This window comes from Hetaerina americana, unplaced genomic scaffold, assembly GCF_022747635.1.
Source record: "Hetaerina americana unplaced genomic scaffold, ioHetAmer1.1.p SCAF_1, whole genome shotgun sequence".
Lineage (NCBI taxonomy): Eukaryota > Metazoa > Arthropoda > Insecta > Odonata > Calopterygidae > Hetaerina > Hetaerina americana.
In genome coordinates this window covers 14,955,344-14,983,319 of record NW_027286069.1, presented here as the reverse complement: position 1 = coordinate 14,983,319, position 27,976 = coordinate 14,955,344, and the positions used below count along the sequence as shown (strand labels likewise).

Sequence of the window (27,976 nt, the reverse complement as noted above, 5' to 3'; positions counted from 1 at the left end):
ATGACATCCCAAATAGTGGTTATGCTTCTTAACTTTGACGAGAGCGAAAAGTGATTGACTAAAACTCTGTGAATCTTGGAATGAGTTCTAATCAAAAGTGTGATCGATGTTAAGAAGTATGGCACTTCCAGAAACTCTACAGATATGCAGGACATGTGTTCTCAAATCTCCCTCTCTTGTTAATATTTTTGGAGAAAGAGAGGCGCTTGGTTTCAGCATTGCCGATCTTATCAATGAGTTGTTAGATCTAAATGTGAGTACCGAATGGATGAAATCCGTTTACATTGAAAACAAACCCAATATGAGTCTTGTTTGTAAGGCGAAACAATGCTCATTTGAATCAGGATTAATTGCTTCTTTTTACAAATACTTTCCTAATTATAGTTGGTCTCGCTTTACTATAGATACTTTCAGGATTCTGCAAATAATCATATATTGAATTAAATCTGGAAATTTTGTTGTCTAGAATACATGTGCATTTGTTCTTTTTCAATAGGTAAGCCCTAGCGATGGCCTCCCCGGCAAAATCTGCTGTAACTGTCTAAATGAACTTGCCCGCTTTAAAAGATTTAAGAGTATTTGTCGTGAAGCGAAAGTCACTTTGGAATATATCCTGAAAGGAGATAAAGCTGAGGTTTTAGTAAGTATACTGTCCACGTCTTAGTCAAGTAAAAGTAATTAAAAAAACTTTGGCACACATTTCCTTTTATTTTTCGAGATTTTCGATAACAGATCTCTGAGTTTGCCCTGTAAAGAAGTTTCCTTGAATTCGCTATTCGAAGGCTGGTTGTTAGACCAAAGGATGTTTTTTCTCTAGTTTTAGCAGTCGGTCTTGGGTTAACGATATACAATAACAGTAATTATAATGGATGTTAATTAGCCTTATTTTGTATAATTTATGATGTCTACGTAAATTATCAAAGGTAGGTAAGAATATTTTTGAAGTTGTGGCTTTAGAAAATTATGTTAATTCCTAGAATTGTAAACATTCGGCTTTGGCAGCATTATGTAGCACAAATAGCAGAGTGCATGATACCTCTCGAATTACTTTAACATTTGACTTTGTGATTTGTGTACGTTTTTATTAAATGTGATAGTTACTTGTAAGAACAAATATCAAAACTTGGATATTAATGACATTCCAAAATGTCTGATTATTGTCGGTATCATGGATGGACTCTCTAAAGCAAAATGTCCGGACATTGATAATGCCTACGTTTTTGTGTCATTGTCCAGCTAGGATTTGTTAATTGCTTTTCATGACACATACTCAAAAGGTTCATATGGGAAGGAAAAGTTAATAACATCCCCAGCCGCAACCTCAGCTTAAAAATGCAACTGTGTATTAGTTAAATATCTCTTCATGACTAGTGTACTACTTTCCTTGTTATATATTTCTTTGATTAAAATCACTTGCAAATCATCAAATGTAATTATAAATATATCAAGCACGATGCTCCCCATTTGTAGTTCAACTTTATGTAATTATTCTCAATCAAGAGAATCAGTGGAGACTCATTATAGTTTTTAAATAAATGCCTGTCCTTGGATTAGTGAAGGTAACAATTGACCTTGGAATGGTAATGGTGTCACTGTTTAACAAATTAATCAAAGCATAATTGTATATGCAGATGCTCTCTCATTGACATTTTAGCTTAAATGCAAAACTATAATTTTCCGATTGTAATACAATCTCATTAAAACTTCGTGGGTGACGCGTATTCTTATCTCCATTTGTTATGTACACTTCAGTTTCAACCTTCCAGCTTGCATGCATTCAACCCTTCTACTAATCTGATACAAGTTCCTGGTGAGGGGAACCTCCCATTCTCCATGCCCATGCCTCTTTCTGCACATTATGGAAACAAAAGCATTCGACGTATCATCATTTGCTGAGTTAACCTACAAACATGTGCAAGTCACACGTTTGCTGGTAAGTCAGCAAAGGACGTATTCTTTACAGCGTATTACCTTTTTTATCGTCCCTTTTTAATCTGTTGACTCAAGTGACATCAACTGTTTGTGTAAAAAATGGTACTGCTAGTTTGTATAATGATGCATTTTATCAAGCAGTCACTGTAGAAAGAATAAGAAAAGGAGGGAACCAATTCAACTTTCTGCTTTCCCAACAATCTTTGATAGCTCAGGGATGCTTGGTTGCCACACTGAAAAACTGTTGACACTTGAAGTCATCTAATAAGGCAACCAACTTGGAGACTGTGTGTGCATAACATTTGAGATGAGTATAAAAATATGGCAAAGTAAGTTCTTCAATTTTTTTTCCTTTACCTCCAGGGATTGTCCTATCTGCCTTAATTTCCCATTGATGGCCAGTAATTGTAACCTTTTCTCTTTCAACTGTCAACTTTCGTTCAAATATGATGAATTGGATGCATTATCTATCCTGGCATCATAAAGGTCACTGTTAAAGATTTAAAATCTAGCAACCAGTGTATTGACTTAAAATGTAAATATCTATGAAAACTACTGGCAGTGAGACTACTCCATGGCTCTGTATAAGCCTCAGAGCCTTCTATTTCTGCCTTATCACCTGATCCTCTCCACAGCTGCCATGATAAATGTGATCTAGTCACCAGAATTCTTTGCAATAGTGAGTAGTGCATAAAAAGATTCCAGTGTTCAACATATTCAATGATTTTGAGATAAATTATGCTTGTGGATCACAGGGGCATGCAGTGACTTGAAAATTCAATTTAGACTTGCACAGGTAGAAATAGAAATACAAGGAGTTGGTCGTAAGGCAATGGATCTAAAGCCAATGTAGCACTGACTACTCTTTCAGTGAAATATCCATGTTTTCAAATACATCTGTCTTTTTTCACAGTCTATTTGATGAAGAAAGGGATATAATTGTTTTAAGATCATTGTAGCAAAACAGTCAATGTTAGAAGGCTAATAACACAGTCTGCAACCAGTAGGCACGCAGTCCATTATGTGACAATCATCCTTAAAGCATTCAACGGTAACTGTTGTCCCTTGGCTAAATGGCCATGCTTTATCATCAGCTAACTTAATTGAATTAATCACGTCAGTGCCTTCTTTCAATCCAAACTCAGACAGTCATCTTGTGACAATTAACTTTTCTTCTGTATGGAAGTAACTTTAAGCGGGAAGCCTGTCTTCCTACTTTGACTCTTTCTGCCTAACTGGATTCTCCTGCTTCTACCCTTACTATTACCATATAATTAATGTCCTGGTTTTGAATTAGATACCTTTCCCTCCTTTTAATTAAAAAGTGCCAATTTTCTACAAAATAAAATTTATTAATGCGACCCATTTCAATGTAACTACATCATTGTCAGGTCTGGTCACCTGACGATGATGTAGTTATTTGCCAATTTTTAATTCATTATGATATTTTACCATATCATGCCTGAAACGTCTCTTTTTACCTTTCCCTCCATTCTTCTCTTATATTCCATAGCAATTTTATCAGTTTTGTCCTCTCAACTCTTTTCGATGTCTTTTCAAAATGTACAAAGTACACGGAGACCTCTAGGTAATATGCTATTTTTTGTCTATTAAAGCTCTCATCCCTGCAATGAAATCACACTTTTCTGTCCCCTTCCTCAACCCTAACTAATCCTTGTGTAGGCATTTTCTTAATACTCAATCTTCTATGAACGATTGTCAGTACCACCTTACCAGCTGGCATACTGTTAGTTTACTCATTTTTGAGTTCAGAATTCAAAAAAGTCTTCTGGCCAATTTCTTTTCCATAAAAGCCAAAAAGAAGTCTCAAAAATATCTTCCTTTAATTTTTCCCTAAACTCTATACTGTTTTGAGGGTATTATTTATTCTCTCTAGTTAGTTAAACGTTTATGTTTTGATTTTACCCATGGTGATAAGATGCAGATACAGTTGCCTTGCCTCCTTAACAGCCAGGCATGACACCCAGGAGGCTGAGTTTTATTGTTGCCAAGATACATGCTAATTTAACATCATCCATATTATTGTCGCAGAAAAGGTGAGTTCAGTTGGTTTCCTTTTGACTTTCTCGATAGTGTTTTCAATATTATACCATCACTGAAATTCATAGAATGTGGCAAGATGCCTTACTTAGGAACAGATACTGTATAGGATATCTTATGCCTGACTCCTAACCTTTCACTTGTCTGGTTTGGGTTTCCCTATCTGGAGCAGTTGTCATTGTCCATGCCAGTATTGGCTCTAGGGGTCATCAAGAAGGGATTTGCAAGCCTTTTCATTACATTGAGGCCTTAGACCATGGGGCTGAGCTCCGTTGTCATTTTTAACAATAATTGCTTGGTCAGAACTGAGGAGCTACCAATGAAAGGTCCTTATGGGCCTTGTTTCATTGAATATTTGTCGTTCCAGCTGGTAGTTAGGAGAATCAGGGAGTGATTGTTTGATGGAATTGTACAAAGTGAGGAAAGAATGTGTTGACAAGGAAAAAAAATAAATCAGTGGTATCATACTTCTGTGGATGAAAAGAGTGAAGCATATTTTATATTTTTAGTTGTCAAGTTTCACTGCTTTTCTTATTCAAAGTGGGTCGCAGTAGTCCAGGGGATAGAGCGTTGGACTGCTAACTGAAGGGTCTATGGTCAATTCCTGGGCAAGCCTCTGAGCACCTTCAGTTCCACCCAAGCTGTGTGATTTTTCGTGTGCCAGATCTTCTTGGGGAACCATAACCGGTCTCCCTATTCTAATTTGTTAATTTCCCACGCCATTGGCCGCAGTACTCGGTGAACTCTACCATCACCTACCAAACTGACCTTCGGGTTGATTACTGTTTTTATGGTTTTTTTCGTACTTAGTTTTTCAAATTTTGTAGTTATGCTTAAAAAATGGCTCCTTTTATTAGTACAGACTTTTTTATGATAGTATATGCAGTGGAGCATGTAATGAGCCATTGAGACAAAATTACAATTAAATATTGATTTAGTTTTTGGTAACTATATATTTCGTGTTGGATTCTTATAAGCAAAATAAACAAATGATAAAATAAAGGGGATGCATAGCATCACATTAATGCTGGAGTTTTATTTCCATTCAATCATAACTTTTAAATACGTGGCATTCGTAATGAAATGTTTAACTAAGTGTATGCAATCGGATTAATGCATTAAGGTATTCATTATCTCTCTAACTTCATGTGCATACAGCCTCAAGCATTGAAGAATGAGCCCACTGAAAACGAGGTTTCCTGTGCAAAAGGTGTTGAAATTGTAGAATTGGATGAAAGCAGTGATGATGAAAACTCAGGTGCTGAAACAGTGTGTGCCCCATCTCCTCCAGCTATAAGTATTAGCAGTGATGATGACTCATCTGTTTGTAGTTTACGTGATGTTGTGGAAGATAATGATGATGTAGAAATCTTCTGTCAACCATCAACCTCTGCTGCCGCAGACCCAAATTTTTTCCCTGAACAAGATGACCTCAAATTTGTAAGTATTTTTCCTTAATTTACCTTTATTATTCTTATGTTTACCTAGCTATTGGTTTTGATTCCATGTGACATTATTTATTCGTAAAAATTGCTACATCTCTTCTTTTTTTAAGTATATGCTCAATATATGTTTACATAAAAATGCAGGGATGGGATGTAGGCTATTTCAAGAGTTTTGTTTAGCTTCTTCATTTCATACTCAAGTTATTTAACTCCCATATGCTGGGGGATATTGTCACTTCTTTCCCAGTTGTTTATAGTATAGTTAGCAAGTATATAATTCATGCATAGTCTCCATGTGAAATATTACTTGTCTGAAACTGCCCTAAGTTATCTTCACCAAATCTGGCAATACTGCTTCATCACATTCCAAACTGCATGCTTGGAGTATTCTCTGGCTATGTGGTCCAATAAGAAATTCCTGTGGAAGCATTTGCACCCCACAGTTCAGGAGATGCTATCTCAACTCATGCCATCAGCCCATAATGCATTGCATGGTGACACTATTATTGACCATGACAGTGTAGTAACTGGGCTTTATAAGGGTAATCCCAAGTGGAAGGTCTCCAATATTTTTAGAAATAGAAATAAGCACTTATTTGCAATGATTTATTTATCATTTTAAAGCTTGAACATTCCTCTAAATTTTTTACATATAGGCCATTTTGGCCAATGCATTTTTTTTGGCACAGGGGTAGTTTTTGTATGCCCACATGACGCCAGGTCGCCAGCATGTCATTGAGGAAGTGTTGGATATCTTTCACCTCGTCATCATTTGTGAAGCACATTCTAGCCAAATGATCTTTGAACTTGCAAAACAAGTGGTAGTTACTGGGTGCCAAATCCGAACTCTAGGGTGGGTGGGCGATGATGTCCCATCAAAACGGTTGCAGGAGAGTGATGGATTTTGGGTGATATTGGGGTGAAGATTGTCTAGAAGGATCACTCCTTCACTCAGCATTCCTCTTAACTAGTTCTGAATGGTTTAAGTGCCTTGTAATACCTGCCAGTATTTATTATGATTCCAGCAGCCATGATGTCAATCGACAATACCCCATTTTGATCTCAAAACATAGTTGCCATGATTTTGCCGGCAGGCTGTGTTGTTTGAATTTTTGCATCTTGGATGAAGAAGAAATCACTCACGTGATAGCTGCTTGGTCTCAGGTGTCAAATGGAACACCCAGGTTTCTTCACCCGTAACAAGCGATGATGATGAGGTCTAATGCTTCAACGACATGGCGATGAGCTGTATGTATGGGTGCACAAAAACTGCCCCAGCGCCTACAAAAATGCATTGACTGAAGTAGCAATTATCTAGGGAAAAGAGGAATTTTCAAGCTTTGAAATAATGTATCAATTATTGAAAATAAACATTTATTTATATTTTTTAAAAATTTGGAGATCTCAATTTTGGGACCCATGTATCTGTAGAGATCTTGGCAATGGGAGCACTCATTGCTCTTGCTAAACGTGCATTCTGGTACTGTTAGCCTTTTGTATGTTTTTTATACCTAAAAAAAGCTAATAGAACAGTTTTAAAATGGTTTCTGTGAGCGATTGGAGACATGTCGCCGATAATATATTCTGCAGAAGTGGCAATGCATCTTTCATGAGGTTGGAGACTCTCAAAATGGCCTCTAAAGATCTGTATTGGTAAAAAATTTATGTATTCTCGTGCAGTTTTGAAGATGGCAACCTTCTGCATTGTTTTTAGAAAATAAGAGAAAATGCCTGGACATGTGGTGTTATGGTACTAGATTTGTTTATAATTTGTTGGGTAACTTAATGAACTACACAGGATAGTCCTAGGCTTTAAGAGTAATTCTTAGGTGAATGGGTGAAGGAGACTGTTGTTTAGTTTTGATTGCTTTGTGAAGTTCTGACGACTGAAGTATAAGAAAGTAATATACTCGTTGAACTTAGGAAATAACAGGATAGCCACTCAGCCAACAACAGCCAACCCACTGAAAATTTGGGAAGTCAAGAAAAAGTTGGGTGTTACATGCTCAGTTATTTTGAAAATTTTAGAAAAAAATGTGGGAAACCTTTTGTAAATATCAGGAGTTTTAAATACCAATTTGGAATATGTTAAGGAAATCTGGAATCCTCGATGAGAACTTTGTGTGCTGTGTGTCTATTATTTGTATGGTTACACCATAGACCATTTTACTTCTTCAGGCCATGGTGAAACCAAAAATAATAGTTTGTGAAATTTTAAGGGATGATCTGAAAATCTGTGGGTAATCATGCTCCAAGAATGCTAGAAAAATATGGGAAACAGAATTCGTAACATGAGTAATCCTACCCTGAATAAACTCTAAATATTTTTGATACCATAAACTACTTGATAATTTAGACTGATGCAAATTCAGACCAAGCATACTTGCAATTTGAGTAGATGTGAATTTAATTTTGCTGAGTTTATTGAAATTTTATTCACATTTATTTTAAAGACTTCATTTTAAGTGCAGAGGGTAAATTAAACAGGTTAAAGGTTAATTTTGGTTCGGCATCTTCTTCCTGAAGAGAACCGTCTCATCTCACAATTAAAAACATGTAATGGCTGGCAAAACCTCTGAATCTATGATGTTTTTGAAGTCACTGATGAAGTTCTCTGCTACCTTTGACTCAGAGCTTACTGCTTCACCATGCCTCACAATGCCGTGGATGGCAGTTCCTCCTGTTAACTTCTCGAACCATGAATGGCTCATCTCAAATATTTGTTCCGCTGTTGATGATCCAGACATCTTAGGAATTAGTGGAGTCAGTGAAAATCACATTCCCCTTCTTACAATAATATTCTCCTTAATGGTGTTGCGTTGCAATTGCTCTTTGTTTATGCATATGAGAAGCAGCCTTTCAACGTGGTTGAGAATATGTAATCATTGCGTAGATACTCTTGTCACTCCAGTTGAAGCATGTCTCATTACCCAGTTTTAAATGATATCACTTTTGATTTTTATTATTTAATTTTATTAATTTATTAATTTTCAATTTTTATTCTCAATGACTTTCTTATGGATTTTTCTTTGGGGTCATTTTTGAAACTATGATCAAAATATTATTGAACTTCGCATAAAAAAATCCCTAGTGATATTTTTGAACACAAGTTGGAAAAATGTGTGATCACTAGCAATGCTGGGATGCTAGCGGAACAATTGCTAAAGACAAACTGCCATAGCAGGTGCGAAATGAATCTGGGAATTCTCCTCTCCTCATCACTTGTCATGTGAAAAGTCATTCTGTAAGCGATTCGTTTTCAGGACCAATATTTTTGCTTGTTATGCGAATTACTTGCTGTGCGAGGTGCTTGTCAAGCATGACTGCACTGTATTTGAAACAAAAATATTAACCATCAAAAATAGGACTATTTCAATGGGCAGTCTTTTGATACTATTTAGTTTCTCTAATTGTCCCTGTTGCACTATATCTACACTCATGTCAGATAATTGACTTTAGAATAACAGATGAAATAATTATTGAATTTAAATTGGAAAGACAATTCTGTTTTCACTAGCTCATTTATCATCGTGCTTAGGGGTACTGCAACCTTTCCAAGTTCATTTTCATAATATTATGGGAAGAGAAAAATTTTAACTTAGTTAATTCCACTTATTGTTTTAATCTGACCACCTGGGTTTCAATTTATAGTATCATATTCAGGTACATTTGCAAGGTTTACCTTCAAATATATACATTTTGATTGTGGGGCAATGGCATGGGGGCAAAAGGAGTTTTTGGATTGGACAGGAGTAGGGTGGGTTTGGGTTTCAGAGGAAAAAGGTTTTACACAGCGCATAAAATTGAGAAAACATATTACATTGTCCTCTAGAATAAGTCTTTACATTACATGTTTTTCTAATTTTGTATTATGTGCAAAACTTTTTCCTCAGAAACCTCTACTCCTGTCCAGTCCCAAAATGCCTACTTTTGCCCCCTTACCATTGCCCCATGACCAAAATGTGTATATTTGAATGTAAAGCTTGAAAATGTGCCTAAACATGATACAATGTATTGAAACCCAGGTCATAAGATTAAAACAGTTAGTGGAATTAACAAATTTGCAATTTTTTCTTTCCATAATTGATAAGTTCCACAAAGTCGAGCCTGAAATTATTAATTTCATTCATAATATTAATATCCACGGATGATTTACCTGAGAAATATCAAAATTAACTACCGCAGATCACTTAATTCTTGATATTCTTTGTAATTTTTTCTTTGCCATGATCAAACTGGGCATATTTTCTACATTTTGTCCGAGGCATCCATGGCAGCATTTTCACAGCAGTGTGTAACTATTTATCTGTAGTAATCTCTCCCCTTCATATGATGTACAAGCTCATTTCTGACTTGCTGGGATGCCTCACAGTATAGCATTTTACTAGGAACTGTACTAAGAAGCAGAAATTCAGCAAACAATTGAATATATTCAACAGAATCAGGCAAGATGTAGTGGAAGCTCGTTATTATGAGAAAAACAAAATCTCCTCGGGGTGTTGTTTTTGAATCAGCAATTTTGCAAAACAAAGCACAGGTTTGATTGAGGCACAAGATCAGTGATGTATGAATAGGGGCCACTTAATGAAAGAATGAGTAGTCTGCATTCATAAATATTGTCTCTTTGACAACTATATCCTCGGAATCTTAAATAGTTGCCACCCATTTGTGTCTCTGAAGTGTTCGCAGTTTATGACTCGAGCTATGTTTACCACATGCAAAGATATATTATATTTGAGATGCCTAATTCATTTAGCCTCCTTTTTTAAACACAACTTCAAAGTTATCCTGTTGTTTACATCCGTTTAGGTTGTCTGCCATTCCATCTATCTATCACCTTCTTTGGCATAATGCATCAGGCAGCGCAGTACCTCTGGTGTTTTATAACAAAATTTATTTCAACTGCCGTAAAAAGGCCACGAAGGAATCGAAAAAATGTTGTTTGTATTTAATGTTTATGAAGGTAAATTTTAAGAGAAATTCACGTATACCCTAGCCAAAAATTCATCTTTATCACTGTTAATTGTGCACTGAATTTGCTAGGAATGAGCCACACACAATCTTATTGGTAATGGATTGTTTAGGGAAGTGAAGGGCGGCTAAAGTTTCACAAAAATGAGAACTGACCATGAGGGTGCAATGTATGAAAGTCCTTATCTTTTTTTCCAGAAAATGTTCAATTGCAGAAGCACCTTTGAGAGGAATGTCTGGGTTGAGGTAGGAGACCCTTATGTTTTGGGTGTGATGAGCTGTTCCTCAAGTAGGGCTACTATTCAAAACTTTGAAAATATTGTAATGTTGATTTTGAACATTTGTTTGTGTAGAAACACAAAAATCTTGTAGAGGGAGTTTAATGGTGGCCAGTTCTAGACAAAATTTATCACAAATAAAACTGAGCATTGTGTTACATGTATGAAATTCTTCCATCATCAACTCTTTGACAGCCTTTACTGGATGACAAAGGTTTTAATAGCTAAAATTTTTTATTTTTAAAATAAATCTATAGACCTTGAAAGTGATACCCTAATGTGAAACCTAGATTTATTAATTAACCTTGTCTAGTGGAGTTTACTTGTTCGCCCTATTATGGAAGAATTCCATGCATTAATTTACAAAAGTCTCATTTGTGATTTTGTTATGACCTATAACATATGCCATTAAGTCTCTTTTTCAAAGATTTTAATTATGTGGGGGAAGTACTTGCCTTCCAGTCCACAATTATTGTTGAGAAATTGAAATGAAATTGGTGAGAAGAAAATAGATCTTCTATATCAATTTAAAGTAATGAAAAAGATCAAATTAAAATAAATTTGAAGTAACAAAGAAAGCTGAAAAAATAAGTGCACACAGTTGGCACTAATAGTTTAGAATAGGAAATGTTTTGCTATACCATATGGTACCAGAGAAAAATGACACAACTTCCATATGGAATTTAATACGAGTAAAAACATATTTTTCACGGCACTTATTTAGAAAAATGTGATATCCATGAAATCATCTATTACAGGGCTATTATATGAGGGTCATGGTATAGGTCTGTTTGGTCATAAAAAAATATATTCATTAGATAAAGTTTTTATTGAAGATTTTAGTATCCTACAGACCAGAGTAGGGTGGCCTTGAGTTCCTTATCATCTTCAAACCATTGTCCACCAAGCCACTATTTCAATTGTCAGAAGAGGAAATAGTCACTAGGTGCATCATTGGGACTGTAGGGTGAATTATCAAAAGGTGGTCCAAAAATGCTTGTCCACTTAAGATTCTTTGCTCATTGTATTGGTTGGTTAGCATTGTTGATTATCACTTTGGGCACAATTTGTGATATTCAATCTTTTCCATAAAAATTTTGTAAATAGTGGTGTGTCCAACTGGAGGAATTTTATCAGACAATTTCCCTTATTTTCATAAATGGCATCAAGAATATTTTCATTCTTTAAAATAAAAAAATTGTTAATATAAATGCACCTTATCAATATTTTGTTTTGATACCTTTCCTCATGGGTATCCATGTTGATCATTAGTAGTCAACAATGATATGATGGGGCTCTCCACTCTTCATATTTACTAGCCTTTTAACGTCTGTACATTTCTTTGCTTTCCTTTGCCATAATCTGGTATTTGGAATTCATCTTGGGTCTTCCTTTGTATGCAATTCTTTCCATTTAATTTTTCAAGGTGCCTAGTGGTCCCACAGTTTTATTTCATGAGAGTGTGCTTCGATTACTTCATTTAACTCACCACACGGCACCCTTTCACATGATGTTTCAAGTGCATTAAGATGAATATGCTGTAATGGGTTTTAAAAATGCCTCCTTTATATTGCACCAAATTTGTCTCATTGCGTGTGCATATAGTTGATAATCTGAGGTATGCTTTAGTATTCTGTGCAGTATCCGTAAACTTTTCAACTCCCCGAGTCGTGTTTCTGGAGTAAAGGCATGGCATATTGAAACAAACATAGTAGACATTTTGATGTGTGAGTTCCAGTGCTCTGTTTATATCTTTATGTTGTGGAACCATATTCGAATTATGTATCTAGGCTGAAAACAAACATGTTTATATGGTGATTCTCTCATTCTCACTGGCAGATTCACTGTGTGATTCACATTGTACAAAAATGCATAAAAACACTAATAATCCATTATACATGTTGATATTTAACTTATTGGTTTGTGTGCTTTCGTGATAGAATCTGTTTTTAATGGTTTCATATCAATCCACATTGCTGAAAGTACTACAATGTTGGAAATCTAGCATGGGTCTTGGGAATCCAGTCCACAGTAGTGAATTCTTCTCTCCAAAATGTTAGGTTCTCCTTTTGGACCATATATTGTTAACCTCTAAGGTTAATTGAATATCTCAAAAGCCTTGATGTAATGAAATTTTCATTCAGTGAGTTAAATTGCACATTACCATTGCCTCATTATTATATTCATAAAATTTATTTAAGGCGTGTATGATTTGATAATTTTTTTTATGGCAAGTATATTTTTTCTTATCCTTTCCTTTCCACCTTAGGTGTATTGTTTATCATTGTTGGGTGTGCGGTGTGTGGTATAATGTTGATTGTGTCCAGTTATCTGAAAACTCATAACGTCAGTAGAATTAATATGAAGGGTTGATTTCAGAAATGGGATTATTGCTCAGTCTGCTATTTTGCATATCTTACTGAACTTGTAATTTAATATCTTGTGTAAATCACATACATGTATGGTGGGTCAATTATTGAATTTTAATGCTGGTCCATCATGTATGATATAGTGTCTCTTGTGCAGTGGTACTAACAGTCAATACATCACTATATCACAGAGGCTTTTTGGCCTTAGTGCACTGTTCCTGGAGCAATGTGGCATATTTTCCTCTCATATCATTTGGATATCTCATTCTGGGTGAATGAAAGAAAACCAAAGCCATATGGCCCCTTTGTGAGACCACTGAGTATTGTTTCTTATGACATCATGAAAAGGTTACTCTAAATCTACTAATAAAATGCAATGGTGCAATATAACAATTTTCAAGGTTTAAAAATCATTCACCTGGACGGGCATTCGAACCCAGAACCCTCAATGTCTGGCTGAGTGATTTAACCAGTTAAACTACTGAGGTGTCCTTCGGAGTTTGACTCTCGGTCAAGGTGAATGATTTTTTCACTGTAAAATGATTACATCATAATGTGCATCAGTGGATAATTGTTAAAATTTACTGTTGTGGCATCTTCTGCAGTTTCTTTGAATTTGCAATGGAGTATTTTATAAATCATGACATCAAATGCTTTCTCCAAATCTTATGCTAAAATGTATGTCTTTTGATCGTTTCCTTTTTCCATAAGGAACCTAAGGACTGAAACAGTTCCTCTAATGTTCCTAACTTTTTAAAATTCAAATTGTTCTTTTAGCTATGAGTTTATGCTCCGAAGCAGTCTCATTTACATCAGTATTTCCTTCTGGAAATGTGAACAGTTGTGTCCATCAGTATTATTCCTTTAGTTTCCTAAATAGTTTTCATCACTAATCATTAATAAAGGTGATAGCAATTTTGGGGCTTTGTTTATACAAAGCACTTAAGTGTTGAATATGCTTTCATTGAGTTTTGCCTTCATTATGATGAAACCTTTTGTTATTCTCATTAATATTATTTTGCCCTGTAAATATTTTTTCCAAACCCTTTTTTTTGTTGTTTTTATGAATTCTTTTTCCAAACATTCACTCAAATCATCATCTTTAATTAGAATTCTAGCTATTCTCACCCTGAATTTTGTTGCATACCTTACAGTTGTCTCTCATTATTGAATAGAGCTGTTATGTTATTCATAAATCAAGTTTTTTGCACTTCTTGCATCAGTCTTCGACCCTGGTTTGAGGGTTATAATTTTGTTATCTTTTATAACACTCTTGCCCTTCTTGAGTCCTTCATCACACATTTTATTTCTTATTGATTAGTCTAATATTTCCTTCATGGTCCAAAGTATCATGTTGAGGGATTTTCTTCTACCTAGAGCTTCCTGTATGATTATCAGTTATAACATTTTTACATTGTGTTTTCTCCGTAGAGTCCATGCTAACAACTGTTTTTTCCAAATCCTCTTCCAATGCCTACCATGAGTCCAGTTTCAGTTGTTTCATTTCATTTTTTACTTGGTCTGAGTTTTGTTATTTGCTATCTAAAATCTTAAATTGTCCTTGACACTTCATTACAAGTACGCACTTGGTTCCTTAATTTTTGTTTCGTATATGTAGTCAGACTGAAGACTCTTTGGTCTTTCCTGTATTTTTATGTATCTCCTTCAGTTTCTTGAGTTTCCCAGCATTTTTCTTATCTTTCAGTGTCATTGCTGATTTGTATGATATACAGTGGCTGTTTTCAAATTGGCATTCTACAATTTTTTCCCTTTCAATATTTGTCTGGGACATTATCCTCTGCATTTTCATTAGGAAATTAGTGTGTTTGCCAATTCTGTAGCTGCCATCACACAGCTCTCCTTCAGCCTATTTGCTTTACAATTCCCCAAAATATCAAACCCAATTCTCGCCACATGTCAAGTTCTCTGTTCTCCAGTTCTCAGTAGCAAACCATTGTGTTTATTTGGTTTCTTTTCCAAAGTGTTTGACTATATGCTCTCTAATTTTGATTTCAGCCCAGATAACACGGAATAGCTGGCTTACCTTCAGAGTACATAATATTTTATGCAAATGAGTTCCTACAGAACTTTTTGTTAGTAACAATTCTTTTAGAAAAGAGTTTATGAGGTTCTACTCCTATGGATAACAGTGCAAGAGTATTAGTTACCAATTGTGTACCACGTTACTGCTCTACATTGGTCGCATATTTGTGGGTGACTTCCTAATCCAGTCTCTCTTTCACAGTAGTTTCACAAAACTTGCATCTGTAGCCATGTCTTATCTTAGCCAATCATAGACCCAATTACACTTAGAGTCACTGCTTATTGAAAATGACTACTTCTTCATCAAGCAAATTCACTTGTTTCACAGAAAACCTTTAAAAATTTGTTTGGAGCATTATGACCCCATTAAAAAAGGTGGGATTGGTGCGTAATTTTTTATTCTTTATGAATTTTGAATGGGCTTGTCTCATGTCAATCTTTACTCCCTTTGTTATGGATGAAAATAGTTCTTCTGCTAATGGGTGTTATCCCGAATCCATCTGAATGTATTCTGTTTAAAAAAGATCATTTTGTTCTTCCATGAATGAGAATTTAATCCTTGGCACAAGTTTTGTTCATTTTGTCGGATTCTTCACTGTTACAGTACTGCAAGGAAATACATACTAAGAACATAAAAGCATCCACCCAAAGATGCATTTCTAAGTTATTCACTCATGAAACATTTCTGTCTCTCTTGAAAGGGAAGGATGAGCAGTAAGTGATGCTGTAAGAGTCACATGAAGGCTTAATGTTTCATAAACTGTAGCTTTTAAAAAATCCAGAACTTCAAGATCACTTATACTTTTGACACAATTCACTTCAGTTATTCTTATTGTTAAAGTTTAAGAAGGCGGTTGCTTTATTTTGGTAATGTGTGTTGTAAATTATTAACCCAGTTAGTTAATACATACATGTATTAAGGCTTTTAAATCTTTTTTTGCAGTATTAACTCATTTTCAGTGTGGATTATTCAACATGAATCTATTGGCTTATGGATTACCTGAATGTTTAATGTCATAAGAATTTAAATTTGCTTTTAATATTTTCACGTTCAGGTTACTGTTTTGAGCTAAAAGTAGAGCTTTTAATTTCCATTAATGAAATAATTATGTTGCTATCATAAGGCAGTTTAAAAAAATATTTTTAATGCCTCTAATCTAAAATAAACAGGTGTCCAATGGCATGGCAAGTGATATTGATGGGAATCCAAGAAATCTTACCACCCGTTGTCCTGCTTCTGCGCGAGATGATGCTGGAAGTGGCAATTCTTGTGAAAGCAGGCAGGATCTCCCTAATTGCTCCACTAGTCAGTCAGAAACACAAAACATGGCAAAGAAGAATAATCTGTATCCTAGCCCTTTATGCACTATTTGTCTCTCTTCTGCCAGCACTTGTTGTGAACACTTGTTGAATTCTAGTGAATCACCTGTTTCATACTTATGTGAAGTATGTAAAAGGCAGTTCAGTGATGCTGATTCATTAAAAATACACGAACTCACTCATAAAAATCATAAAAATGATAGTAACAAGTGCAGATCTAGTGAAGTTACGAAGAAAAAGAAAATTAATAAATTATATAAATGTGGTGTTTGTCATATTGCTTATAATACTAGGTCATCCCTCAGCAAGCATTTGGAGCATCACGAAACAGCTACTTGCATATGTGGTGAATGTGCAAGTCAATTCAAAACACTGAATAAATTATGCAGGCATGTTGTGCTCTATCATCATCGGGGATTTTTCAAGTGTTCTATTTGTTTGAAGAGATTTTTGGACAGGTATAGCTTTAAGCGACATTCCAATGAGTTTTGTCCAGGTATTAGGCCTTTTACGTGTGTAATATGTGAAAGCTCATTTAAAACACAAAATTCTTTAGATGTTCACTTATCAGAGTCACATTAGCCCCAAAATACTGTGAATCATATTGTTTCTTATATTTTTCGGTTGAATTAAAATATATGAGAAGAATTGTGTTTTTTATTGCTAAATGGTTCAGTAGAAGTATTTGATGAAATTTGTTTGCCTTAACTTTGTACGGGACTGCCAAGTTAAGTACTTATATGCTTCACAATTGTTAAGTTCATCTTAGTGTTCACATAACCATTTCCATCTCAAGGGTATAATATGCAGGTATTCTGTGCACCAGTGTCTTGTGGAAACTCCCCTAGGCTTTTCGTCTATAAGTTAAATTTGATTTAGTTTTTAGGAAAAACATTAAGAAAATGTTTGTGCTTTTGATGCATTTCAATGAATGGAAGTGGTAATTCAAGGTAAAATTATGATTCCATTTTTAAACAGTTCCCTTTCATGAATACTCAATTCTATAATTTTTAGTTGTTAGTAAAGAAATGTTTTTCGAAAGCACTGTGGGTAGTTTCCGCCTATGTTCTTACTATACCCATTTATCATCAATAATTAAATCATATCTAAACCAATGCCTGATTGGCATACTTTGAAAGCTGGGAAAACTTGAATTTATTGCCTCCTTGAAAAATCTGTAATCCTTGGTTTTGAAGTATTTAGGGATTCCTTCTTTATTTTCTTAATTTTATGTCATAACATGAAATGATCCCAGGGTCAACTCATGAACTCAGTCAGTCCAATGAAGTTTTGTTAGGCATCAATTATGTTTCACTTCAAATTAGAAGTCTTAGCTTTGAGAAACTTGATGAATAACTGATTGTAGCACTTTTCCACTTGATAATTTATCAAGTGGAAAAGTGCTACGATCAGTTATTCATTATGTTCGACTTCCACCCCATCACGCCTGAAGCTACTCAATTTGAGAAATTTGGCTAAATGTTGCATGGTTGTGATAACGCATGATAAAGCAGGAAATCTGTGCAAAACTAGCTTGGCTACTTGGCCACCAATTTACTCATAACTTTTCTACTGTTTAGGATTCTATTTGACTGCCCATATTGGGAAAAAAACAGCTCTGGGAGGCACAGTGCCAATCTTGGAAAATGTAAACCAAGGGAATGAATAGAACCTTTCCTTCTTCCATGGTCATATTTCTAAATAAGTGGTTCTTAACCTCTGGTGTATGCATGCTATCTATGGTGTGAGGCTTCTTATATTTTATTTGAGGGGGAGCAATTATTGACTTACAAACTGAACTACTAAAAAACTACTTTTATATGTCTCTTTTAGGCAATCATTGCCCATTTCTATCTAACCATGTTAAAAGACTAAAGTTAAAAAAAACATTTTCACCTTTTTATGCAACTTGCAGTGAAATTATATCTTCTATGGAGTGCTAAATGCACGCAGAACTGTTTTTTTCTTTTGGGAATATATTTGCTGGTGGTAAATAATTTTCACAACATCAAAAACTCATTCAACTAGAGTGACTTTTGAAATAGTTGTAATTTTGATTCCTTCTTGTGAAATCGTGGTTTAATCTGCCGGAAGATTTTTGTGGATGTTTCATTCATTTTTACTTGCAAACATTCCACATTTTCTCATATCACAGGAGTGTAGATGTTGCCTACCTCTTAAATTTGTTAAACATTCTATGATGTCATAAAGCAAGAATAATGTCATAAAGAAAAAGGCAGTGTCCCCATAAGCCTGCTTGATCATATCGAGGGTCTCAGTTGTCGTCTTCCCGAGTTTCGCACAAAATTCACGGAATAACGTTGCTTTAAATTCAGATTTATTTTGTTTTTCGACGAGGACAAAAAACTTGCTTCACTAAAAATGGTGTCCTCACTCAACGACAGCCGGCAGGCAACTGAGGTTGGTGTCGGTCTGTTGCTATGAGCCCCCTCCACCTTACCCTGCCAGGCAGACCCCCTCCACCGCTCCGTTCGCGCCAGAGAAAATCAGTCCTACCACTTTTGGGTGCGACCCTGAAAAACATATATATATATATATATATATATATATATATATACATATATATATACATATATATATACATATATATATATATACATATATATATACATATATATATACATATATATATACATATATATATATATACATATATATATATACATATATATATATATATATATATATATATATATATATATATATATATATATACATACATATATATATATGATATGTATGTATATTTATATATATGTGTGTATATATATACATACATATATATACATAAACATATATATGTGTATGTACTCGTATATATATATATATATATATATATATATATATATATATATATATATATATATATATATATATATATATATATATATATATATATACATATATATATATGTACATACATATATATGTATATATACACAGACACACATATAAACCATAAACACAGTAATCAACCCGAAGGTCGGTTTAGTAGGTGATGGTAGAGATCAACCAGTACTAAGCCCGACGGCGTGTGAAATTCACACATCAGGGTAGGGGGGCCAGTTCCTTTCCCTGTGCCGGTTATGGTTTCCCAGGAAGACGTGATACCCAAAAAATCACATAGCTTGGGTGGAGCTGCAGGTGCCCAGAGTGCCTTGCCCGGGAATCGAACCCGGGACCCTCCGGTCAGCAGTCCAACGCTCTACCCACTGGACTACCACGACCCATACACACACACACTCACACATATATATATATATAATACATATATATATATATATATATATATATATATATATATATATATATATATATATATATGCTTTCGTAGACGTAACACAGAAGTGCCGAATAGTACAATACACAGTAACACACAATATAGAAACACAAAAAAAGAAGAACACTCACACGTTATTTCTTGATATTTCGACGGAAACAATCCGTCCTCCTCTGAAGATATAGAAGTAATGATAGGATTAGATAGATTACTTCTATATCTTCAGAGGAAGACGGATTGTTTCCGTCGAAATATCAAGAAATAACGTGTGAGTGTTCTTATTTTTTTGTGTTTCTATATTGTGTGTTACTGTGTATTGTACTATATATATATATATATACAAATATATATATGTATTATTATTTTATTATTAGGTAATCTACCGGTTAAGGTAGGTTTTTGGATGGACATAATTACTAATTAAATAATTTATGACCCCTAGCAAAACACAACATCCTACTCTATATCAGGTCCCTCTTCATCTCTGAGTACTTTCTTCCTCCCTTCATCCCGTCAAACATCCCTATCCTGTTCCTTCCCTTTCCTCTTTTGCCCAACATTCTCCCCTCTATCACAGTCTTAAATATCCCACTGCCGGTCAACACCCCCTTCATCCACTTTTCCTACCTCAATAGGATTTCTCCCAACAAATCCCTCTCTTCGCCCACCATACCAAGTACTACCTCGTTTGTTTTCTTCTCTGTCCATTTCACCTTCTCCATTCTTCTCCACACCCACATTTCAAAAGCCTCCAGTCTACGTCTATCCTCCTGCTTCAATGACCACGTTTCCGCGCCGGCATTTCACCCTTCCTTGGCAGACTTTCCATATCCTCGCACTGTGTCTTCCACCATGCTTCTTTTGCTTTATTTGTTGCCCGCCTCAATTTATTGTTCAATTCTTTGTACTTCATTTTGCCTAATTCTGTATTTACATTCTTCCATTTCCGCTGCTCATCCATCTTTGTAATCATCTCATCTGTGATCCATGGTTTCCTAGTCCTTTCAGCGTTAACGGTTCCAATAGTGTCTTTTGCGGCTTTAGACAACCCTTTCTTGAAACTTTCCCATTTTTCTTCGATAGTACTTAGCTCTTTACCATCCTCCATGATTTCCTCTACTGCCTGTTTGTATTCCTTCATTTTCAAAGCATTTAATGCTTCTACATTCCATTTTCTAACTCGCCGCCCCTGCCTTATCTTTTTGAAATGGACGCTACGTTTCATAACCACTAAATTGTGGTCAGAGTTCGCATCCGCTCCCGGAAAGCTGTGCGAATTTATCACACTGTTCCTAAACCTGTGTCTAACCAGGATATAATCTAGCTGATACCTTTCTGAGTCACCTGGCATTTTCCATGTATACCTGCGTCTTTTGTGGTGTCTAAACCAAGTGTTGGTGATGACTAACCTGTCTCCTGCAGAACTCAACTGGTTTCTCTCCACGGTCATTCCTCGTGCCTTAACCGTAGTCCCCGACCTCATCACCATCTCTTCCTTCGCCTACCGTCGCATTCCAATCCCCCATCACTATCAAATGTTTCCCAGCAGGAACACATGCGATTATGTCTTCTAACTGATCGTATATCCTATCGAACTCTTCTTCCTTATGGTTGCTCGGTGGCATGTATACCTGAATAATAACCAAGTTGGTTCTGCTTTTATTTCTATTAGTAATTATCTATTCGTTACCTGCTCTATGTTGACCACGCTTCTTCCTACCTCCACATTTAATACTATGGCAACCCCTCGTTGGCTCTCCTCCCTGCCGCTGTATATTATTCTATACTTATCACTCCAGTAATCCCCGCTATCTTTCCATCTCACCTCGCATAGACCTAAAATATCTATATTTCCCCTTTCCATCTCCCGCTTAACATTCTCCAATTTCCCCGTCCTCATCATTGTCCTAACAATCCACGTTCCTATTCTAACTAAGTTGGTCTTCTTCCCATGCGTCTTCTGTCCTGCTGCTGCTGGTTTTCCCTTGCAAGGGTTTCGTGGGATGACGACCGCGGAAGCCTTGCCTTCCCCGCTGCCAGGCACGACACACGGCCAATTGGGCCAAGGCCCGTAGTTGCCAGGACTCAAAATCTCTGTTTTGTCCATCATGTAAATCTTGGAAATGATAATTGAGGTGGTATCCCGTTGCCTTCCTCAATAGTGTTTTTAACGTGACACCATCACTTACTGGCCGCCCCACTGGGGTCAGACGCCATTGCAGCCGCCTCACTGAGGAGCAGACGCTGCGTGGACTACCCTTCGTCTGGCTCCTAACCTTCGACCTATCTGGCATGGGTGACCCTACCAGGAGCAATTATTATTACTCCCGCCAGCACAGCTCTGGGGGTCATTGGAACGCACAAGCCCTTCCACCACGTCAAGGTTGTAGTCCGGGATATATATATATATATATATATATATATATATATATATAAATATCTTTGAAATGGGACGCTCTTCGGTGACGCACAAATATATAAAAACACATGTAGATTTTTATAATATAGAGACACAAAGAAAGGACACTCACAATTTGTTATTTGACGTTTCGACAGCTCGACTGTCGTCTTCAGAATGGTGTTCTCGGGCGAGAGCGGAGAGGACATGTGCGGGGGAGAGGTGGGGGAAGGGGAGGTAAGGGACCAATAGGAAATGAACAAGGGGGTGGAGGGGGATATATGTAGGCAGCCATATGATGCATTCAGTGGGCTTGGTTCAGTCCGGGCGGTTTAAATGATTGGGCCACCCAGATATGCGCCAAGTCGCGGGTTCTGACCTCTATTATACTAGCAGATTTGGGAAGGATTTCAATCACCGAAACGGAGAAGCAGTCGTCAAAAGATTGATTGTGTGAAGCAGTGTGAGTAGGGATGGGATAATTTAGAAAGGTGGGAGATTTGGTGGAATATCGGTGGTTATTCATGCGGATGGAAAGTGCGGTCGTGCATTCGCCCACGTAGAAGGCAGGGCAGAAGTTACAGGAGAGGCGATATATAATATTTTTTGAGGTACAGGTGGCGAGTGGTTGGGAGTTGGTACTGAGTGAGGGGGAGGGTCTTAAAAGATGACAGCATTTGCAGCGTGGGTGGTTGCATGGTGTGGATAGGGGCGGGGGAGAGACGGGGGTGCTTGAAGTTGGTTTTGTGGACTTGAAGATGTCTTGCAAGTTCGACGGGCGTTTAAATGAAACAGAGGGACAGTGTGGGAATAAAAGTGATGTGGACTGAGTGTTATAGATAATTGGGAAGAGGTCACGGATTAGATGTTTAATTTTGTGTGTTCCGGGGAAGAAAGTGGTGATAAGATTAGGGCATTTTGGGTGGTTTGGTTTGGGGAGGGGAGTGTATTGGGTTGACGGTTTGAGGATTTTACTATTTAGTAGTTTTTCAGGGTACCCACATTTTCTGAGAGAGTCATGTAGCTACATGTGTTATACTAAGTGTGTAGCATCTCAAAGAGCATACTTTGATGATTATTAAGTCGATGTAAGTATATCGTCAACAAAATTCTTGTAAAAAAATCACTCCTACCACTTTTGGGTGCGACCCTGTAGCTAGATTTTGAAATTAAATTTGGTGTTATTGTTCCTACATATTTTACTGATGGTTGCCTGGTAATAACTAGTGGGGCTGCAGCATGTCAGGTAATCAGTTCATTCAAGAATTTTTCTTTTGAGAGTGTTATTAGAATAAAATTGGAGATCAATGGACAAGGGCATGTAGAGGTGACAATATTGATTAAATTGTGCAGGGAGGGACCTGTTTATATGCAGTTCATTGCCCAAATTATGTGTATCTCAATAAACACCTTCTCACAGACTCTGAACAAGTGATGAGTCATGCATTCTACCATTTTTACCAACGTCAGCATACAAGATAAGTAGCATCAGTAAGCCCCAACAAAACAATACTATCCTTACTGTTAACATTTCTGTGCCTTAATCTCTCCTTTTGGGGTCTTCTAAAGTTAATATGTTTGCTACGTAGAATGCTGATGCAATGAGGATATTGCTTCTCCATCCTTCTCCACACCCAAATTTCAAAAGCCTCCAATCTACTTCTATCATCTTGCTTCAGTGACCACGTTTCCGCACAGTTCCTAACTACGCTCCATATCAGTGTTTTAATGAGTCTTTTCTTAATATTCTTACCGAACGTCCCTGTCATAAACTCCCTCCTCCTTGTGAAAGCCTCTTTGCTTAGTGCGATTCTTCTCCTTACATCCTACTTTGACCGTGTTGGTCCAAAACACTACCAAGATACGTAAACTGTTCTACCTGCTCTAGTTTTTGCTCTCCTATTTTAATACTTATCACTGTTTCCTCTTAATGTACAATGTACACCTGTGTGTATTTTGAGGATTAACTTCCAGGTGCATTTATTGTTTTTTTTAGTTGTATCACTTGGAGGTAGTAAATTGCAAACGTTTAATTTAAATATCAACCCTGGACCACTGTAAGGTTATCAAGGAAATTGTGTGAGTGAGTTATATTTTGAGTGAAATACATTAATCAGAACCAGGGGTTGGTGCCTAGACCAGGACTAGTTCCTAGGGCAAGAATCCTAGGTGTTATTTCTAGTGATAATGTTTATTTGTGCTTATAAGACATGTTTTAAACAAATATGGAACATATCACATTGTATGATCTTCTAGCAAAAGACTCTTGGATATTTCTAAGTAACTAGTCACTGCCACCAACCAATGAAATATATGTACTTTTGTATGTTACTGCTTCAAAATATGCCCTCATTTTTTGCAAAAGCACCAGTCTTCCTGCAAGTGGACACATTTTTATTGGCTAATTCGTCATTCACCTTAGGTGGTAATTGTAGGGAGGATGCACTTCATTACTAAAAGTAAGATATTGAAGTTCAAGTAAGAAATATTATTTTTTTTATATAATTCTTTAGTACTCTAGAATTACATATTGTCTCCAATATATGTAGTTTGTTCTTATTGTTTTTTGTGCAAGAAATATTTTTTTATCATTCCTTTTATGGTATATGAATGACATCATTATTCATAATTTAATATTATGTTAGCTGTTGGTAATGGAGAGAATCATTAAACCAGTAATTTAATTTCTTTTAGCCCAATGTGCCTACTTCAAATGCAGTGTATATACCTATCGATAAACATTTGGAAGAGTCATTACTGCATGATGAGCAAAGCATGTTAGTTTCTGAAGATCCTCTCTTCAATGAGAAGGAAGAAGTTGGCGGGGATTATTATCAGAGCGGAGATGACAGCAGCGGAAGTGATGTCGATGTGGAAGAGATTGATGAGACTTTTGATATCAGATTGATTGAGCACTGTAGCAGAACATTGGGGAGGACAACAAAGGGTAAAACTAAGATGTTTGATCCCTTTTCAATTATTAAGGTGGGTAACCTGATTTCAAGGTAACCAAGTAAATTGTGTAAATATCAGGTAAACCTTTGGAAGGGTTATACTAGTGCTGCTAGTCATCCTAGCATGTTAACTTAATGTTAGCCTCTTTTGATCCAAGAATATAAATTTTTTGGTTGGAGAAAATATGATTTTGTATAAACTGATTTGTTCGTCGGAAGTGGGGAAATGGTTAGAGAATATTTTCATAACTTAACCAAAGATCGAATAGAAACACTTGATAACATTTATTAATGGACTAATTCATTTCAGTACCTGTTAGCTCTTATGTTAGAGCATTAATGGTTAAATGGGACTTTGCATTTGCTTATAAGGGCTATAGTGGGATAGGATGGTGAAATATGCTCTCGGTTGGATTGTTATTTGGGAATGGGCACTCGAAAGTAAATATTTAGAAACTCCTTTAGCCAAATTTTTAGCTCCCTAGGTGGCCCCAGGGGACTCCTTTCGCAAAAAAATTTTTTTTTTTTTAATTTTCCTGACCGATCCTTTGCTTTAAAAAATCTGAAAAAATTCATGAACATAAATTTTTATGCCCAAAATCGTTCTGATTATTTCAGACTTTTTGGATCAAAATTGAACTCAGGGAAAATATTTGAATTTTACAAAGAATTTTTAGGTTATGTAGGTAATTTTTGGCAAACTTCTAAATAATTATTTTTTGTGTATTTTTTTCCATTCTTTTGAATGGTGGGGTTAGATTTGCTATTTTCTCTTCAGAACATCCTCAAAATTCGAAAAAAATCCATTTTTTTGGTGTTTTCCCCCATGCTTTTAGCACATAAACTCAACTGCATGTCACTAAATGATGATTTTTGACAATTTTTTGTCTGATAGCGGGATCAGGCATTACCTATTTGAGCTTTTAACAAAAAAAAATAGTCATATGTCTTAGTGAGTTCTCTGAATAAATGCTGCACGGTATACAACTGCTCTATAAAATCACTGAAATTGAACTATAGCTGAAGTTTGGAGTGGAAATTTTTATAGAAATAAAACAGCATGAACTTAAAATTTCTTTTATCACGTTAGGATTTTATTATTATCAACTACCACATATGTGAAACAGTTTTTGTTCTGCAAAACAGGTTGCTGATGTTGTTCAAGCTGGAATGAATGACAGTTCAAGAAAAATACCTGCCATTACATTGGACCAAAATGAAACAAGTAACTCCAATAAGAGTAGTAAGGATAAAATCAAAAAATGTTTACAGTGCTCGGTAAAGTTTAAAACCAAACAAGAGTTAAAAGATCATATGAATAAGAAGGAATGTTTTATAGTTCGTTGCTCTTTTTGTCAAACCTTACTCCTTAGACCTCAGCTAGAAGAACATCTAAAAAACTGTACTAAAAAGCCATTGCCATATATCTGTATTATCTGTAAAAAGTCATTTGCACTAATGCAATCATTAATAGGTCACCAGGCATCTCATGCTAATGACAATATAAATCTGTGCTTCGTTTGTGGAGAAGCATTTGATAGAAAAAAGATGTTGAAAGCTCACCGGAAGAAATGTGTGATGACTAATGCTTCTAAGCATGTACCACTTTTTCCAATTTTAAGATGTGGGAAATGCAGTAGTGCTTATTACAAAATTTCTTCATTAAGATGGCATATGAGGCACACTAAACATCAATCATGCCTGTGTGGTGTATGTGGTATCAGTTGTGCAAGTGTTCCCTGTTTATCTTCTCACATTCGAACAAATCATAAGAATTGGTGTTACCAATGTGATAAATGTACAAAATATTTTGTGGATATGTCACAGATGAAATGCCATTCTGCCAAATGTCATTGACCTAAACAACATTGATTTAACAAACTGTGAGATGGCTGATCAAATTATGTTTAACAATCCTGATAACATGAATAAATTGCATCGGTTATGCATTTCATATATTGAGAAATGTAAGTTACCTTCTATGCAGATATGTGTTGCGAATTCCAAGATTGCGTATTATGTACAAGAATGGAGATACTGAAGAAAATCAATGCCTCTCTTCTGATGGTTGTTTCAATGCTATAATAGTGTTTGAATAAGCCATTTTCTATTTGTATTGATGGTTATTATGAAATTTCCTAGAAGATTCCATCAAAGCTAAAAAAATCAAGATAATGGTATGTACTCTGTGGTGCACAGAGGGGTATGATTTATTCAGGAAGAAAAATTAACTGCTTCAGCTGTCATGCTGTCATTGAATTACATGCTGTGACTTGCAAGTTTCATTTAAGATTTAAAATTTAGGTCAGTATGGTTAATTGGTTATTTTACTTGGAAAACTGTATTTATGAATATCCAAATAGTTGTAATTTTCAAGGGAAGTTGACTTTAGAAGATTGGCTCAAAATAATTGTAATAACTTTACATTTTAAATTAATGTGAATGTTTTTTATTAATACTATAAGTGTAATGCTAAAACCTCTCTATTTTGCGCAGCCATTGGTTGGGTTAGTTCTTGCCAGATGCATTCCATATAAAGTGGTTGTTACTTTTCACATCGCAGCTCATAAACTCTGGTACATGGTTTCATGATAATTATTAGAAGAAAATCAAGAACTGCTGGCATAGGTGCTAAAATAAATGAGTTTAGTGGTAACATGCTGGTTTCCAAATATTATCTGTTTTCTTGTTTCATCCAGGCTAAATTAAACTGACACGCATGTTACCAGGTACAAATGTCAATTCTGTGTATATTGTTATCATGCAGTTTTATTTTATTTATTTACTCATTGTAAGGATGACTGCTGACTTGTTAAACTCAACAAAGGTTGCTACTTTTTTCTTTTTGTTCTCAAGAAAAAAGAATAAATTGGGTGCCCTTTAAAATTATACATGTTTTTATAC

The 27,976-nt window shown here is 35.7% G+C and overlaps 1 protein-coding gene across 3 annotated transcripts; it reads left to right on the top strand.

The window, feature by feature from the left end:
* LOC139700210 (zinc finger and BTB domain-containing protein 24-like) lies at positions 1-27,976 on the top strand. 3 transcript variants are annotated; one of them, XM_071598827.1, is made up of 5 exons: positions 1-253; positions 497-640; positions 5,152-5,433; positions 24,813-25,103; positions 27,569-27,976. In XM_071598827.1, exons 1-5 carry the CDS (start codon positions 107-109, stop codon positions 27,662-27,664), a joined length of 960 nt encoding a protein of 319 aa, XP_071454928.1. In that variant the 5' UTR covers positions 1-106; the 3' UTR covers positions 27,665-27,976. The 3 variants fall into 3 exon arrangements, with proteins under 3 accessions (XP_071454928.1, XP_071454909.1, XP_071454918.1); XM_071598808.1 differs by having other exon boundaries at positions 26,219-27,674; XM_071598817.1 differs by lacking the exons at positions 1-253; positions 497-640 and adding an exon at positions 1,835-1,933 and having other exon boundaries at positions 26,219-27,674.